The sequence below is a fragment of the Parus major genome, chromosome 1 (assembly GCF_001522545.3).
Source record: "Parus major isolate Abel chromosome 1, Parus_major1.1, whole genome shotgun sequence".
Lineage (NCBI taxonomy): Eukaryota > Metazoa > Chordata > Aves > Passeriformes > Paridae > Parus > Parus major.
In genome coordinates, this window is record NC_031768.1 from 74391036 (window position 1) to 74406339 (window position 15304).

At 35.0% G+C, this 15304-nt stretch overlaps 1 protein-coding gene across 4 annotated transcripts in view; it reads right to left on the reverse strand.

Annotated features, from left to right (window-relative positions):
• The window catches only part of DYNC2H1 (dynein cytoplasmic 2 heavy chain 1), a 140628-nt gene that overhangs the window by 39352 nt on the left and 85972 nt on the right, over positions 1-15304 (reverse strand). For all 4 annotated transcript variants that reach the window (XM_015629214.3, XM_015629205.3, XM_015629223.3 and 1 more), the window contains exons 80-82: positions 13220-13295; positions 11550-11761; positions 9737-9841 (exon numbers count right to left, since the gene is read on the reverse strand). In XM_015629214.3, coding sequence (XP_015484700.1) covers positions 9737-9841; positions 11550-11761; positions 13220-13295 — 393 coding nt within the window. The remainder of the gene's footprint in view (positions 1-9736; positions 9842-11549; positions 11762-13219; positions 13296-15304) is intronic.

Genomic DNA, 15304 nt, shown 5'->3' on the forward strand with positions numbered 1-15304 from the left:
TACAGGGCACTCAAAGTAAGAGTACTTTTATAATGCCTAACCTTTGAACGTTCTCCTTTTTTATCGCAATGTATTCTTTTTGTTTTATACACTAAAAGCTCGTCTATGTTGTGCTAGTTCACACCAAATGCAAATCTGAATATTCTGAATAATGAGAAGAGTGAAAAAAATCTACCATTAAAAAGGAAAAGAGTACCTTCATTAAAAATATGATATAGATAGATAGAAAAAGAGGTAATAAAAATATAAAAGCAATCACCTTAATGGTCTGTTTAAAGAGGGGCAAAAAGATTATTCAGAATCACAATTCTTTGTAGAATCTTTCTGTTTTGAGTAAGGTTAACTAATCATAACAGTATGTATACAAAGATTTCAATAGAGCTATTTATTTGTGAACAATGCATCTAATACTGAAGAACAGCCTGCAGAAACTGCTACCAAGTATTTTCTCTATTCTTAGTGGAAAATTCATGCACTGCATGTTTTTTTCTGAGTTATCAGCACAGAAAAATACAAATTGAATATATTAAGGAAGGTGGGGTGGCCAAACTAAGAATGTCTATATTTATTTACCTAGTTATTAAATTACTTGTGCATCTCAGCTTTTTAATCTATTGCATATTTTTGTGTGCATCTACAGACATATGCTGCTATGATACTGACTTGCACATTAGAGTAGAAAACATGTGCATCTAGAGGAATTACGAGAGATAATGAACAAAATGGAAAGCTATAAAGACAATGAATGTTCCCATGCAACCTCCTGTGGAGCTACTAGAAATCATGTTTTACCTGAAAATTAAAATTAATGGAAAAAATAAAAATGAGGAAATATCAAGATTTTAACTCTTGCTTCTCTGAAACTTAGACAAGACAGATTTCTAGGAACACAAAATCTATTTCTGTTCTTTACTCATGCACAAGATGAAGAAAAAGGCTTGCCGTCAGTCATTCACAAGTACTGCAAAAAATGCTACTTCACAAATACAATATATAATAAAAACAGACTTACATCTAAGTCTTGTATTCATTTCAGAATCAAATCAAATTTTATACAAATTATGAAGTATTAAGACTTGAAAAAGAGGGAAGTAATACAGTCAAAAATATCTTGCTAAATTCTGTCAGTGAATTAAAAAAATATCCCAGATCAATCATTTCTGAACTCAATATGATTACTGTTCTAGGAATGCAAAGCTGGAAAGATTTGCTAGTCAGATAACTGGTATTTTTTCAAGATTATGGAACATATTAAAAAGAATTTTTTTTTTTGCGCAAAAAATCTAGCAAGTCCTCTCAGTAAATCTACATATGTCAAAGTAGATACTCTACTGCCATCTACCAGTTTTAAAAGGAGATAGTCTTAGCACAGAAACCACTTCTATGCTCCATTTCTCTGAATGAAACAATATATCCCTTTATGCAGCTGCTTAAGGAGGTATTTCTGGTTTTATAACACTTTACAGCTTAAACTAAAATATGAAGCTATAGCTTAATTACATTGGTAAAACCTGTGAAAGTACTAACCCAGTGCAATGCAACTGTGTCTTTACTGTGTCACAAGAGGGAGCAGGTTTTTGTGTGACATCCTTTCTGGCAGAACTATGCGCTTCCACACTGCTTCTCACAGCTTGGCTGCTGTTCCCTCATTGCTGAGAAAGTAGCCTAAGACTGAGCTGGCGTTGAAACCTCTCTGACTTTCAGTCCCTGACTGTGTCCCTTACCTTCTCTTCAAGAACAGGATCCATGGATGCTGTTAGGATGAAGGTAGTTTAATGGCACGTGTAAGCAAATAATTCCTACTGCATGTGGATCAGTAAGAGACAGTGCAGGTCTATGTTTGCACTTTTCTTGTTCCATCAAGGCCACCTCAAAGCTGCACTTTCACTCACTAAGGATCTGAAGTAGGGCTGGACTCTACAGAGACACATCTTCTCAGTCAAATACAAAGGAAATGTGGCAAAGAATTGACCACACCTGTATCTCCCTTTATACAGAAGCAGATCATGTACCATGTCTTTGACAGCAGAAAGATCCTCTGTAGAGCAGGGGTTCAGGGGAGGGAGGAAGGAAGGAAGTCAGCAGTGTGCTGTAGATGGACAGCACAAGTCCGAGTTGAGCCTTCTCCTAAAGAATAACTAAGAATTTTACTTCATAGAGGTCCACAGGATACACATTACCTGAAGACCATGAAGCTAAAAGGAATGCCAGAAGAGGTAGTTGACCTTAACTAATTACTCACCCTGACAAAATTTAAGGAGACTGGAAAATGGCAGCCTATTTTTAGAAGAGAACCATCCTCTCATATGCAGAGCACCCCCAATGTATTTTCATATACACAGCACCAGTCCTATGAGAATTAATAAGGTTATCTGAAACTTTACATTGACTCACTAAATTGGTAAAGAGATGTTTTGTAGCTCTTTTTGTTAGAGCGCAGTATTGTGGCTTTCACTCCATTAATGGCACAGCACATTTCTTTCATGCATCACCACAGGTGTACTCAAAATATTCCCTGTATTTCAAAAATTCCTTTTAAGTATTCAGATCTCTCAGTTGCATGGTAATGAACACAGGTTGACATTACAAATCAATTTCTACTAGAGACTGTTAGTGAAGTATTTTTGATGTGGGATGTAATAAATGCTAGTAAGTAAATGCTCTGAACAACTGAAAGGTTATATAATTGCTAAATTACTTTAAGAATTTTTTTTTTGCTGGAATCTATAGTAATAACATAAGAATTTCCAGAATAATACAAATTGCTTTTCAGTACTTAAAATACTTTTAAATAATTATGCACATATTACTCTATGTGATGTAATTAGAATTATGGAGGAACAGTAAATATAAAATTCATGCTCCAAGTCTTGTTGAGCTGGATTGTGAAAGAGAAAATCATGTCTGTTGACAAACACTCAAGAAGCTACAGCCATCATTACAGCTGCACCTTGAAAAATAACCACACACCACAGCCCACCTATTCTACATACAGTAAAAATACTGCAGTCAGGTGTATGACTGCAGTATTGGGTGGATGTACCCTAACTTATCTTTATCTGACTTGGGTCATAACAATCATAGAGATTTGGTGTACAAACTCAAGCATGATCCAGCAATTTAAGAGCTGCCAGTGACCCCTACACCCTCCCCTACACTTCTGTCTCTGCTGCCCTCAGAAACAAGTCAAAAAGCAGCACTGGAACCATACATCTGATCACAGTTTTAGTAAGACAAAGAGCACTTTTAATCTAAGTAAAAGGATATGCAAGGAATAGTAGGAAGAGGTACAGAATCAGTCAGTGACTTGCTGAAAATAAGAGAACATCAGAAACGAAGTAAAAGAAAAGCAACCCAATGACAAATTTCTGTTTTACTGAAGTCAGTGAGATCACTGCAATTACATTTAATGAGGAAAAATTCACTTCATGTTTCCTGACCCTGGTTTGTACCACGTCTACTTTACTAGATTGCTCTACACTGTTCTTCAATATTAGTTTAATATTAATTTTAACTTCAGAAACATCCATCACATAATAAAAAATACTTATAAAAAGGTAACTCTTTTTCGTACAAAAGTTCTCATTTTCAAGTACAGAGAGAAGAGGAAGAGTATATATTTTAAGTAAATACTGCATTTAGTCACTACACTAAGGTGATTGATTGATTAGGTATCCCTTTTGATTTCTGATGATTTCATTAAAGAAATTGTTGCTTCTCTTTAAGGAATCCCATCTATAAGTTTTCAAATGATTCAGCTGCCATTCATGATGAGTATGAAATGTCATGGTATGAATCACAGAATGACAGAATGGTTGGGGCTGGAAGGGACCTGTAGAGATCATCCAATCCAACCCCCCCCTGCCAAAGCAGGTTCACCCACAGCAGGCCACACAGCATCACCTCCAGACAGGTTTTCAGTATCTCCAGAAGAGGAGATATTCAACCACATCCTCTCTGGCAAACTCTGTTCCAGTTTTCTGTCACCATTATTTTTAGGAAGTTTTTCCTCAGATGGAATATCCTGTGATTCGGTTTGTGCCCACAGCCCCCTGTCTGTCACTGGGCACCACTGAAGACAGTTTGGCCCCATCTTAAGGACCCTTAAGATACCTGTAAGCATAGATAAAATCCCTCAGTTGTCCCCTCTCCAGGTGAAAACAGACCTAACCCTCTCAGCCTTTCCTTGTAAGAGAGATGCTCCAAGTCCCCCAGTCACCAAAGTCCTCCATTGAGCCCCCTCCAGTAGCTCCTCATCTCTCTTGTCCTGAGGAGCCCAGACCTGGACACAGCACTCCAGATGTGCCCCACAAGGGCTGACCAGAGGGGCAGGATCACCTCCCCTCACCTGCTGGCTCTGCTCTTCCTAAGGCACCCCAGGATCTCACTGGCCTTCTCAGCCACGGGGACAATGCTGGCTCAGGGACAGCTTGTGGTTCACCAGGACCCCCAGGTCCTTCTCTGCAGAGCTGTTCCCCAGCAGGTCAGCCCCAGCCTGGGCTGGTGCCTGGGGTTATTCTTCTACAGCTGCAAGAACCAGCATCTGCCTTTGCTGAACTCACTGCATTGCTTTCCCTCTGCTCAGCTCTCGAGCCTGCCCAGGTCTCACTGAATGTCAGCACAGCTCTCTGGGGTATCAGTCACTCCTCCCACATGAAAGTAAGTATGAATACAGGCACAGATCATCCATAGGCATTTTTAAGTACTCTATAACACTGTGCAGTGGAGCTCTGTACAAAAACATTTATATTTATAGCAGTGATCTGAAAGATGACATTTTTACTGAGAATAGGAAAAAAAAAACATGTAAGGTTTATACTATGTCAAAGAACTGCATCAATAAATTTTTCATGGAAATTACAGCTTACAAAATCTTAATTTAAGAGTTACCTTTTAGTCACAGAAGCCTTCTAAACACCATTGTTTGCAACTCTGCATCATTATATTTCAAAATATTATGTGAAAAATCTGTATTATTAATGATGACCTCACTAAAGGAAATTTTTGAAGTGTTGGTTAACAGCCCACACTGCAAATACAGGCAGAAAATATTTTTTATATTTATATATATGTTGAGGATAGCCATGAAGTAAACTGCAAAATTAAGATTTTGGACTTAAGGAAATAAGGCAGTGGTTTAATGACAGTAAGGGAGAGGGAAAATATGATACAGTATAGTAAGGAGAGGGAAAATTTGAGGCAGTTGAGTGGACAGGACATTAATTTTAGCTGATTAAAAAGGGGAATAAATATTGTTTTTGAATGAGACTTGAGAACAAGCCTCCTCATTGTGCAGAAAGGCTAGAATTATTAGCAAAATGACTGAGCAAGCATGGAGTATCTTTGTGGATTGAAAGGCAAAATAAAGGAACATATAAGAAGAAAAGTCAAGGACAGTGAAAGAACTGCTTGGGCAATTCAAGATGAAATTAGAAAAGCCAAAGCCCAGCTGGAGATAAGATCAGAAAGATACAATTAGGGGTGAAATGGATTTCAACACATATGAAAAAAGTTCAAAGAAAACATGGGGCATTGGCCAAATGTAAGAGAAAATAAGTGAGGCATGGTACATAAAACCTGAAGTATTCTAAGGCCTTTGTGTATGGTGCAGGAAGCAAAGGAGCACATAATGCTGGGCAATAAAGTTTTGCCCATGCAAAGGACAGGAACACAGTCATACACTAACAGGGGCTTTCAGCTGCATGGCCGGTCACCAGCGGTGCTCGCAGCGCCCGCTCGTGCGGCCAACGCTGCTTCGTGTCTTCATCAGTGATCTCATGGAGGAGATGGAGTGCACCCTCAGCACGCTGCCAGACACTGGGCAAGTCTCACAAGAACACTCTCTTCCATTAATGTGAATTATAGCCTTGACTAAGGATGCATAATGGTGGGAACCGTTCACTTGCTTTAGCAGCTGAATAAAATAAAACTGGTAACAAAAAAATGAAATTTGAAATGTGTTGGTTTTTCACTACCCTGGAAAATAAAACAAGCAAAAAAAAAGTCTACTTATCCCTACTAAAATCCCTTTCTTGTCTTTGAGACAAGCACAACTTGCATATTTATGGATGCTTGAAATTTCACTTCCTCCTCCTGAACTTTTCGATTTGAAATTGAATACTTAGATCTGAAATGCAAGTGTGACAACTATATTTACATTGTTACAATACCCAGTGAGGAAATCACAAAACCAACTATTTTCAAAATCCTGCTCTAATAAAAATCTAATTTTTCAAGTAGTCCAGTTTTCAGAAGAAAATAAACCCTCCTGTATTCTGAGTAGGCAACAACCTCATAGCTATGGCTATTTTCTTTAATCTCTTAAATGCTCATTAAAATGTCCATTATACAAGTTTAAAAAATGCTGTTGATGTTATTACAAAGCTTGATTCAAAGTTCAATGGAAATAAATAGGTATATCCAAAAGGTGATTCACTCCTTTATTTTAGATGCTTATCAGGTACAAATTATTCCCTGCAGCTGCTTGTCTTTCCTTAGTAACAAAAAATAAAATGGATGACTAGCTAAAAAGAGGTGGATAATATGAATATGATTGAAGCTATTTTAGAGGTAATGCACTGGGGTTTCTTTGTTTTAATTTCAACTGGCTTTGAATTTGGCTTATTGCATTTTTCTATCATAGTACCTTAAGCATTTAAAAGAAAAAAGAAACCCATAAGAAATTATTTCAATATCAGTCAGGGGAATTTGAAGTGGCTTGAATCAATAAATACATCACAAGTCTTTTCTAGCAGGATTTAAACGAAATATCCTCTAAGAGCTGACTAAAAATCTGACAGAACCTCTCTGTGTATTTCAAAGATAAACTCTAATTCCATGATGTGTGTTTTTAAAATACCATTGACTTGTGGGAAATGTTAGAGTAACATATAAATAAAATACTTGGTGTTAACACAGGAGGTATTTTAAGAAATATTAAAACACTAACTGAAGATCATATCAGTGAAGGAAACAGGATTTCACACATCTATATAATTCACTCCATGGCAGGCTCGAATATGGTACCTTGGAGCTGGACTGTAATACCCAGGGAGCTTGTTTATACCTTAGACTGGGAGACTGGACCACCTCAATATGGGCCAATATGCAGGCAAAATACAGTGTTTATCAGATCAGGGGAATGGAGCATGACTGTAACTAAGTGGTGAGGACTGCTGTTGAGTATGAGGAAACTGAGTTGCAGTACAGAAAATCTCTAATGGTATAAAACAGGTAGGATGGGGTATACTGACTCCTGCAGCTTCGTTGTCAATGAAGGGTCTTTCAATTTCAATTTTAATGCACTGTTCTGCAAAGAGAACATTGCAAGAGATGTGATATTACGACCATAATCTACAAAAGTGATGTGTCAAAGGCTTGTTGTACTATCAGGTGAGGCGGAAACAAAGGAACAGTGAACTCTTGAAATCCAGGCTCTAAAAATTTACTTATTTTTACCTACTTATCACATAATTCAGAAAAAAAAATAAGTCATGCTTCTAAAAAGATCATGTCTTTTTAAGTAAACTTTTTTTAAAAATAAGGATTTTACCAGTATGCATTCAATATTAATACTCTCTGAATTACACTATAGAACACGGCAAAACATAATGCCTAATAAATTAATTAGTAACTGTCAATGTAAAAATACTGGTAGTGATATTCAGATTTTAAATTAGGAAAGATCTCTGCTGATAAGAAGCTATGAATATAGTCAACACTTGTAAAATTTCTGAAAAAAGACCCTTTTTCCTTTTATTGATGTTTTAGGTTTACACAAACACTAGCAATACATAGGTTACAGAAGAGATATCTGCATGACTTGAAAATGCTGCACTGTGCTGCAGCCTATTTCTACTAAAGTGTGTTGCTGCAGCAACACAAGCTATTGCTTCTAGGCATGAAAAATTAATAATATTCAAAGAAAGTCTACAGAAGCAGTGAAGCAGTGGACATGGTATTACATTTCACCTTTCTGATGCTAGAGAAAAGGCGGCTGAGCTGGTAGCAACTGATTTCTGACTACCTTTGTTCATTCACCTTTTCTTTGCTTTAGCTTGGTAATGGATTCTGAGAAACACTACTGCTAGAAAATAATCATTGAATTTCCAGTTGTGAACCATGGGTTCACCTATGGATCTAAAACAGCTGCCAAACTGTCAGAAATGGAAAGAGAGTAGGATTCACAGTGAGGGAGAAACACAGTTTAAGGAAAATCTCACCTTTCAGTTACATAAATTGCCTAAAAAATTAAAGAAATACTGCAAAATACTACTGGAAGGATGAGAAAATATATGATAAAAAAATCATCTCACTGAACTACAACTAAAGCAATCTCACATCTTCAAGATTATAACCCAGAGTTTATATCTTATAATCAATGCTATGGCAGACCAGTTCAGCAGAGTGAGTTTACATGTAAATGCACTTGTTATCTATTTCTCTTCACACAGGAACTCCTATTACAAAGTCTATTCTGATTTTCAAATATAAGCATTTTTAAGAACAGCAGATTTTAACCAGTTATAAAAGCACAGCTGAAAAAAAAATCAGCAGTCTACAGTGAGTCTGAGAGAAACAAAAACATCTACATGGATGTTTATATAAATGATTTTAAGATAAAATCTAAGAGAGCTACTTTGAATCTCAGAGCATGTATTAGCTTTGTAATAGACAAGTTCTTGAGTTCATCCTATTACCTTATGCACCTCCATCCTACTGATTTGTCTTTACATATCTTTATGTTTTAATGTTATAATGAAACCACAAATAGTTTGAAAATACAGCTATGGATTAAAGTGAACAGGAATATTGAAATAAATTTACCAGTACTATTTTACAGGCAACAAATGCAATACTCAGAGGTATGGGGGTTTTTTTCAGTATACCGGAGGTCTTACAACAATAGGAAATTTCTTCTTGGAGCCCTTTTTAAGTGACTGTGAGAAAACAATTAGATACTTTTTTAAAAAAAACTGTAACTATTAGGAATAGGAAATTCCATTTATAGGGAACTTCCAACTGATTTTGCCAAGAAAGATTGGGCCAGATGATCACTGAAGTTTCTTCCAACCTATGATTCTATGATTTAATTTTTTCCCCTCTATAACTTGTCCATACATAAGACAGCACACCAGGGCTGGGCAGAAAACTAAGAGAGCCCTGACATACAGACCAATTCACTTCACAGCTCTGATTTAAGATTCTCAAATCCATCAACTTTCACATTATCTGTCACAACTAATTTACCAGTCAAATATGCTAGTGAGTACTTAAGAGATTTGTACTGTTTAACTGCACTTATACAGTAATTGTGTGCTCTTATCCAAACTTCACTTGAAAAATCACATTTCTAATTGGAATGGATTTTTTTGACTAATTGGAAGAATTCTGGAATTTCTGAAAATTTTTTTCACAATTTCTGTTTCAGCAAAAGCATAAAATCTTACCCATATTCTATGTGTAAAACTATCATAGCACTCTTCAACGTGGACGAAATTATACTGTCGTAAGCTTTCTCAATAATTATCTAAGTTCTAAATAAATACTCTTGTAACTAAAGATTAAACATTATTATATTAAAATATTCTACAGATAAAAGTCAACATATTAAAAAAATACATCAATTTACTCTGATTGTCTTATGGAAACTGCATTTATGAACAGGTGGTTGGGTTCTTCAGCTTATAATGGCTGGAAAAAAGATTCAGAGGTCAATGAAAAACAATAACTTTACCTGGGAACTGATAATACGCTGTGATGAACGAGCAATATTAGCTGGCAGACCAAAGAAGTCAGGTTTATCATCTTCTGGAAGGCTTTCAATAATATTACGATAATCCTGTATAAGAGGAAAATAACAGACAGAACAGAGGGAACTTTTTTTTCCACTCATGAAAATTAACAGCATATGCTGAAGAGAACTTCATTATTAACTTACTTTAATCTTTATGCACAAAATAAAGATTAAAGTAAGTATATAAGACGTGACATATATGGTAATCTTATTTATAGATTTCTTAATTTTATTTATCAGAAACTGTATTCTTTTATATAACATTTCCACTCTAAAAGAGCAAAAAGCAATTCTTATTACAGTGATGCTATCAAATGAGAACAAAAATATGCCAAGACGGTCCCTGAAAAGTAGGTACAATACTTCTGTTGAAAACTTAAAGTTAAGATTAATGACAATACAGAAAAAACAAATACTTGGTCATTTGGAATTCTAATAAGTATAATACATATTTATAAAATTAAGAGCATTCACTTTTATTTAAATCTACTGAACTATTCACTCAGAGAAAGTTAAATAGTTTAGGTAACAATGGGTTTGCATAATCACTGGAGATGCAGTATAGCATCCACAGCGGCTACAGTATAATAGAAGTGATGTTCTCTTGCACAAAACAGACAGAGGCCTTGCAGACTAAGGCAGACTAATGGTGTTGGATATCTCTTTTATTGTGATTTAAAGAAAAAAATATTTATTGTTTAAAAATCTGGCTGCATCCTGTTGCACGTGCCATGTGTATTTTGTCTTTGCTTGCAGGAGCATGTGCTGGATATGCACAACTCACTTTAACATGGAATCTCACTTCAAAGGTAACAACAGCAGCAGAACTCTACACCAAACACTGAGGAAATACTACTTGAAGACAGAGAACTATAAATTCTTACATACATAATCATATAAGATATTGAGAGGTATTAAGTGCTGTGCAGGCCAGAAGAAAGATTCATCTACTTGACCATATTGTCTACAAGAACAGAGATCAGCCTGGTTTATTTATACCTTCTGTTTTTATGATATTAACTCAGCACATCTATAGAAAATAAAAAATAATGGTCATAATAAAGTAATTAAAAAAACCCAAACCAAACCTGAGCAGTCAGAATCCAGTTAAAGAATGCCAAATCACAGCAATTTACTTTAACTGACATAATACTATTTATATCCGTTCATATTAGAGGTGTATTCCTCCATCAGAATACAAGTGAATCTTAATCACACTAACAACAATAATTACATTGTGAAAGGACAGGCAGAGATCAGTTGTTTAGATCGATGAATTCCCTCTCTTTTACACTAGAAGAAATACTGAAGGAGAATCAGAATCCATACTTATCACCAAATAAAATGCCATATACCCTCCATGCCCTGTCAGCAGATTTTCAAAATGTTGATGTATTTTGTAAACAAGAAGGTATATTCAAATTTTCCTGTTTCATCCAGAAGTTGTAGGAATATTTAGGAGTCTTTAAAAACTATACTAATTATATAAAAACATATTTATATCTTTGTCATAAATTAGCACAATTTCTTTTACTCAACTCTTCATAGCTAGGCTGCTCTGCATCACAGTCCAATCAGATATCATAAGAAAGAATAGTGAACTGACAAAGTTAATGCTCCACACAAAAGAGAACATTTTCTGAAGAAATAGAGGTATCCTTTGGATTGTAACTTTGGTTTTCTTTGTGGAAATATTTCAAGAATAATTCATGAAAATAAATTATTCATTAGGTGATAGAAGATGTATACCTACCAAAATACTGCAGGAATTTGGTAAAGAGATCGAACACGGGAAAGAACTCATCTTCTTGCCTCTGGCATTTAAACTGCCAATGATTTGTGAATTGAAAAGCTTCTCCAAGTAGGACCGAAGAACCCTCATATCAAAGTAATTATCTACACGACCTCCATAAATTGCATTTTCAAACAAGCCATGAACAAATTCCCACTGAAAATCTTTAGAACCTAGGAATTAATTAATTAGTATTAGTATTAGTTTTGTATCACTGAATAGCATTGCATTATAAGCATTTCTTCTTTTCATTGCAATTCTTCAGGGTAATAAAGATATGAACAAATCAAATAATTAAATTTTAATTGTTCTTCTATATGACCAAATAGTAAAAGCTGCAAAAATTTGAGTTTGTAAATATTTGTCATTGAAAAAATGAACACTTAGTGTGTCACAAATGAATTATTAGAAATTTCGCTTTAGACTTGAAGTGCTTTTTGAACTAATCGGTTATAAGAATTTCAGAAACTATGCTATTAAAACTTTAATTTTGTGCTCCTTTGTCCTAAATAAAATTTTATACACTATTTTCTATCACAGTACCATCTGATCTCGTAACATAAAGTGACTGATTAAACCAAAAGCAGATCATGCTCCAAATAGGTAAGATTACTGGAAATGTCATCTTTCAAAAACAAAGAGGTCCAGGACAGATACTTTGCAAATCATTATGAATCACACAACATAGCATATAAATTTAAGCATGTTAATAATAATTTCCTGGTCAGATTGATGTTGCATTAGATTACTCTGACACAGCTATATCCCATAAGTTCAAAATAACTTATTTTTCCTCCATTCCATCATAGCTGCCCAGAATAACTATATGGGACAATGATCTATTTGTATCCTATAGCCTTTATGTGCAGGTGAAAGCTTGATCAGAAAGGTACTCCCTAAAGTCCCTTGAAAGAGGGAAGTGGCAATTACTTTAATTGGGGGTTTACTGGTGGCAACTGTTGTTTTCTAAAGCTTCAATCATTCCTTCACAAGAAAAGATAATTTCACAGTAATAATTAATGATTATCATTGACAGTTAATGATTCAATCTCCTTACCTCGCTGTGTGGTTTAAGTCTGCACAATTAAGGTCCAATTTCTGAAGTATTAACCATCCACAAATCCCATTTAAGTCAACAATTGAAAATTATCTCTACATATCAGTTCCTAACTTTACTATGGAATTGTACAAAATGCAAGCAGTTAAAAAAAATTACCTTTACCATATCAACTAAGACTAGAAATTCCTACACTGGTTAACAGAACAATGAAATGGGGTCTATCTAATGCTGAGTTTCAACATGAAGAATTCTTTCACATTCAATTCATTTATTCAATATTTAGGTGAAGTCACACTGGGAAGGAATGGAGACACATGATTTTCATCTTACAGGGAGCCCTGCATTTCCTGTTTCTTCCTCTAGACTCAAGAAGCTGAGCAGCATACTCCCTGGGCATCAAGAATTATTGGTTTATCCATCACCCCAAAAATGGATTTATGATTCACCTTGTTTTTCTAGTCTTGCTTAGTGACGATGAGCTCTACGGCATCTCCATCTTTAGTGTTATAGAAAGATAAAGCTCTTCAGGTAACATCCCTACTAATGGAACTCTCCTTAAGAAGTGACTTACCCTCAAAGAGTCTATCAATAATGTCAAAACCAGCACGGAGATCAGACAAAGAAAATTCATAAAACTTGGTCCAACCCTACCATGAAAAGAGATCCAAAGAATTTAATTAGTCCAACAATGATGATTGTGAAGTCAAATACCAGTATCATGTGGTTACTGAATACTGTAGAATACTTAATGAAAAATTAAACAAAATGTGTCCTCTAAGGTGCATTTTTTGAAACATTCAGTAGAGGCAGCATAAAAAAATTTCAGTTGTAACAGTGCATTTAATTTTATATACTTACAAATACTTATTTTATATACTTACAAAACCCAGAATCCATTGAGTATGAAAATATAAGGTTATTTTATTTATTTTATGAATATTTACCTGAACTAAAACTTGCTGAAATCTGCAACTAGATCATGCATTGAATTACGATTTTTTATTTCAGAGGGCCTTTTTGACTGTCAGTATACAGACAATATTTTCATAAATAGGACTGATTCTTCAAACATAGTCTTTAATATGCTCACATCACCTTACTCATTAATTCATGTCACTTCTTGTCTGACAAAAAAATTTATCAATTACTGCTAGTATTACTATAAAAATGTTGACCACCATATGCATAGTTTAATCATTTGCAGTTTATACCTCCTTTTTTTCTTGGGCCATGAGTCTTTATGTAGTAGGAATGCATACTGTGCATGTAATTCTCACAAAAAGCTTTCAGTGTAAATAGGTAAGTATAAATAAATACTGATATATGACAAGTCATTTAGGAAATCCTAGTCTCAAAGGTATGTCCTGTTGCTCTATCTTTATCCAGAGTACTTGGCACATGAATGATATCATAGCAACAGTGCATATGATCCATGATGAGAAATGCAAACATGCAACATGCACATGTCCAGTGAGATGAATACAGCCTGAGGTCAATAATGCAGCTGCACCACAGATCACAAAAAACTATCAGCCTGCCACCCTGAATGTCATATTCTGGAAAGATGCTCTTAACAGTATTATCTTGGGGTTTTTGGACAGGTCTGCACATGAGCTCAAAACAATGCAAAATTCATTATAAAATACAAGAGCTTCTGAGATTATTAGTTAATCCTGAGATTAACTACAGTCCATCCATGTTACAAACTGGTAATTACAAAATCTTGAACCCAAAACAACTCAAAATTCAATATAAAATACAAGAGCTTCTACCTGAAATTAACTACAATGTTACAAACTGGTAATCTTGAAATATAAACCCATCACTGTCTGAACATTTGTGCAGTGGAATTAAAGAGAGTACCAATCCTATTCTCATATTACTTGAAAAACTGGTGCAAAATGAACATGAATTTGAAGAAGAACAAAGGAGAATTCATGTGTCAGTTTAATACTTTAAATATTTTCACCTATTGTACTTCTTGAACACCATATTCCTGTTACTGCAAAAGGCAAACAACCTTAAAAAAAATCACAAAGTCAAAAGTAGCAAAAAACTCTCGAACATTCCAGACTATGCCAGATCAAATCCTTCATATGACAGAATAATTTCCTATGTCCTATAAATAGAATAAAATAAATATGACATAAAACAGTTTGATGTTTGGTGGGGGTGGGTTTTTTGGTCTGCTTAACTTAGGAATCATGCAGCCAGAAAAAAAAAATGTTCACTTTAATCAAAAACTTAGCTAAGGAAAAAACACATCTCTGAAAATCGTTATAATCCTCGCAAGAAATTTGTGATTTCCCTTGCTCTTCCTTCTCCTTGAAGGAGTTTGTATGCAAAAAGTTTATGAAAAAAGTTTAGACAATGTCATCTCTTCCTTCCCTCCAGTGTATCTTTTCTCATGTCTTCCATTCGACTTCTTTCCATAATATTTTTGCCTGTCCCAAGCAAACAGGATTCACAGAATTTTTTCCACATTTCTGTAGCAGTATCACTTAGTACACAAATCACAAAATAACCCCATGCAGGTAAAGTAATTTTCAAAGGGACAGGAACTGAGGTTACCAGGATCTTATTTTGCAATAAATTCAGAGACAATAAAGGCAAGCACCAGAAATATCCAAGCTTTTCTCATTTCTGAATATGACCC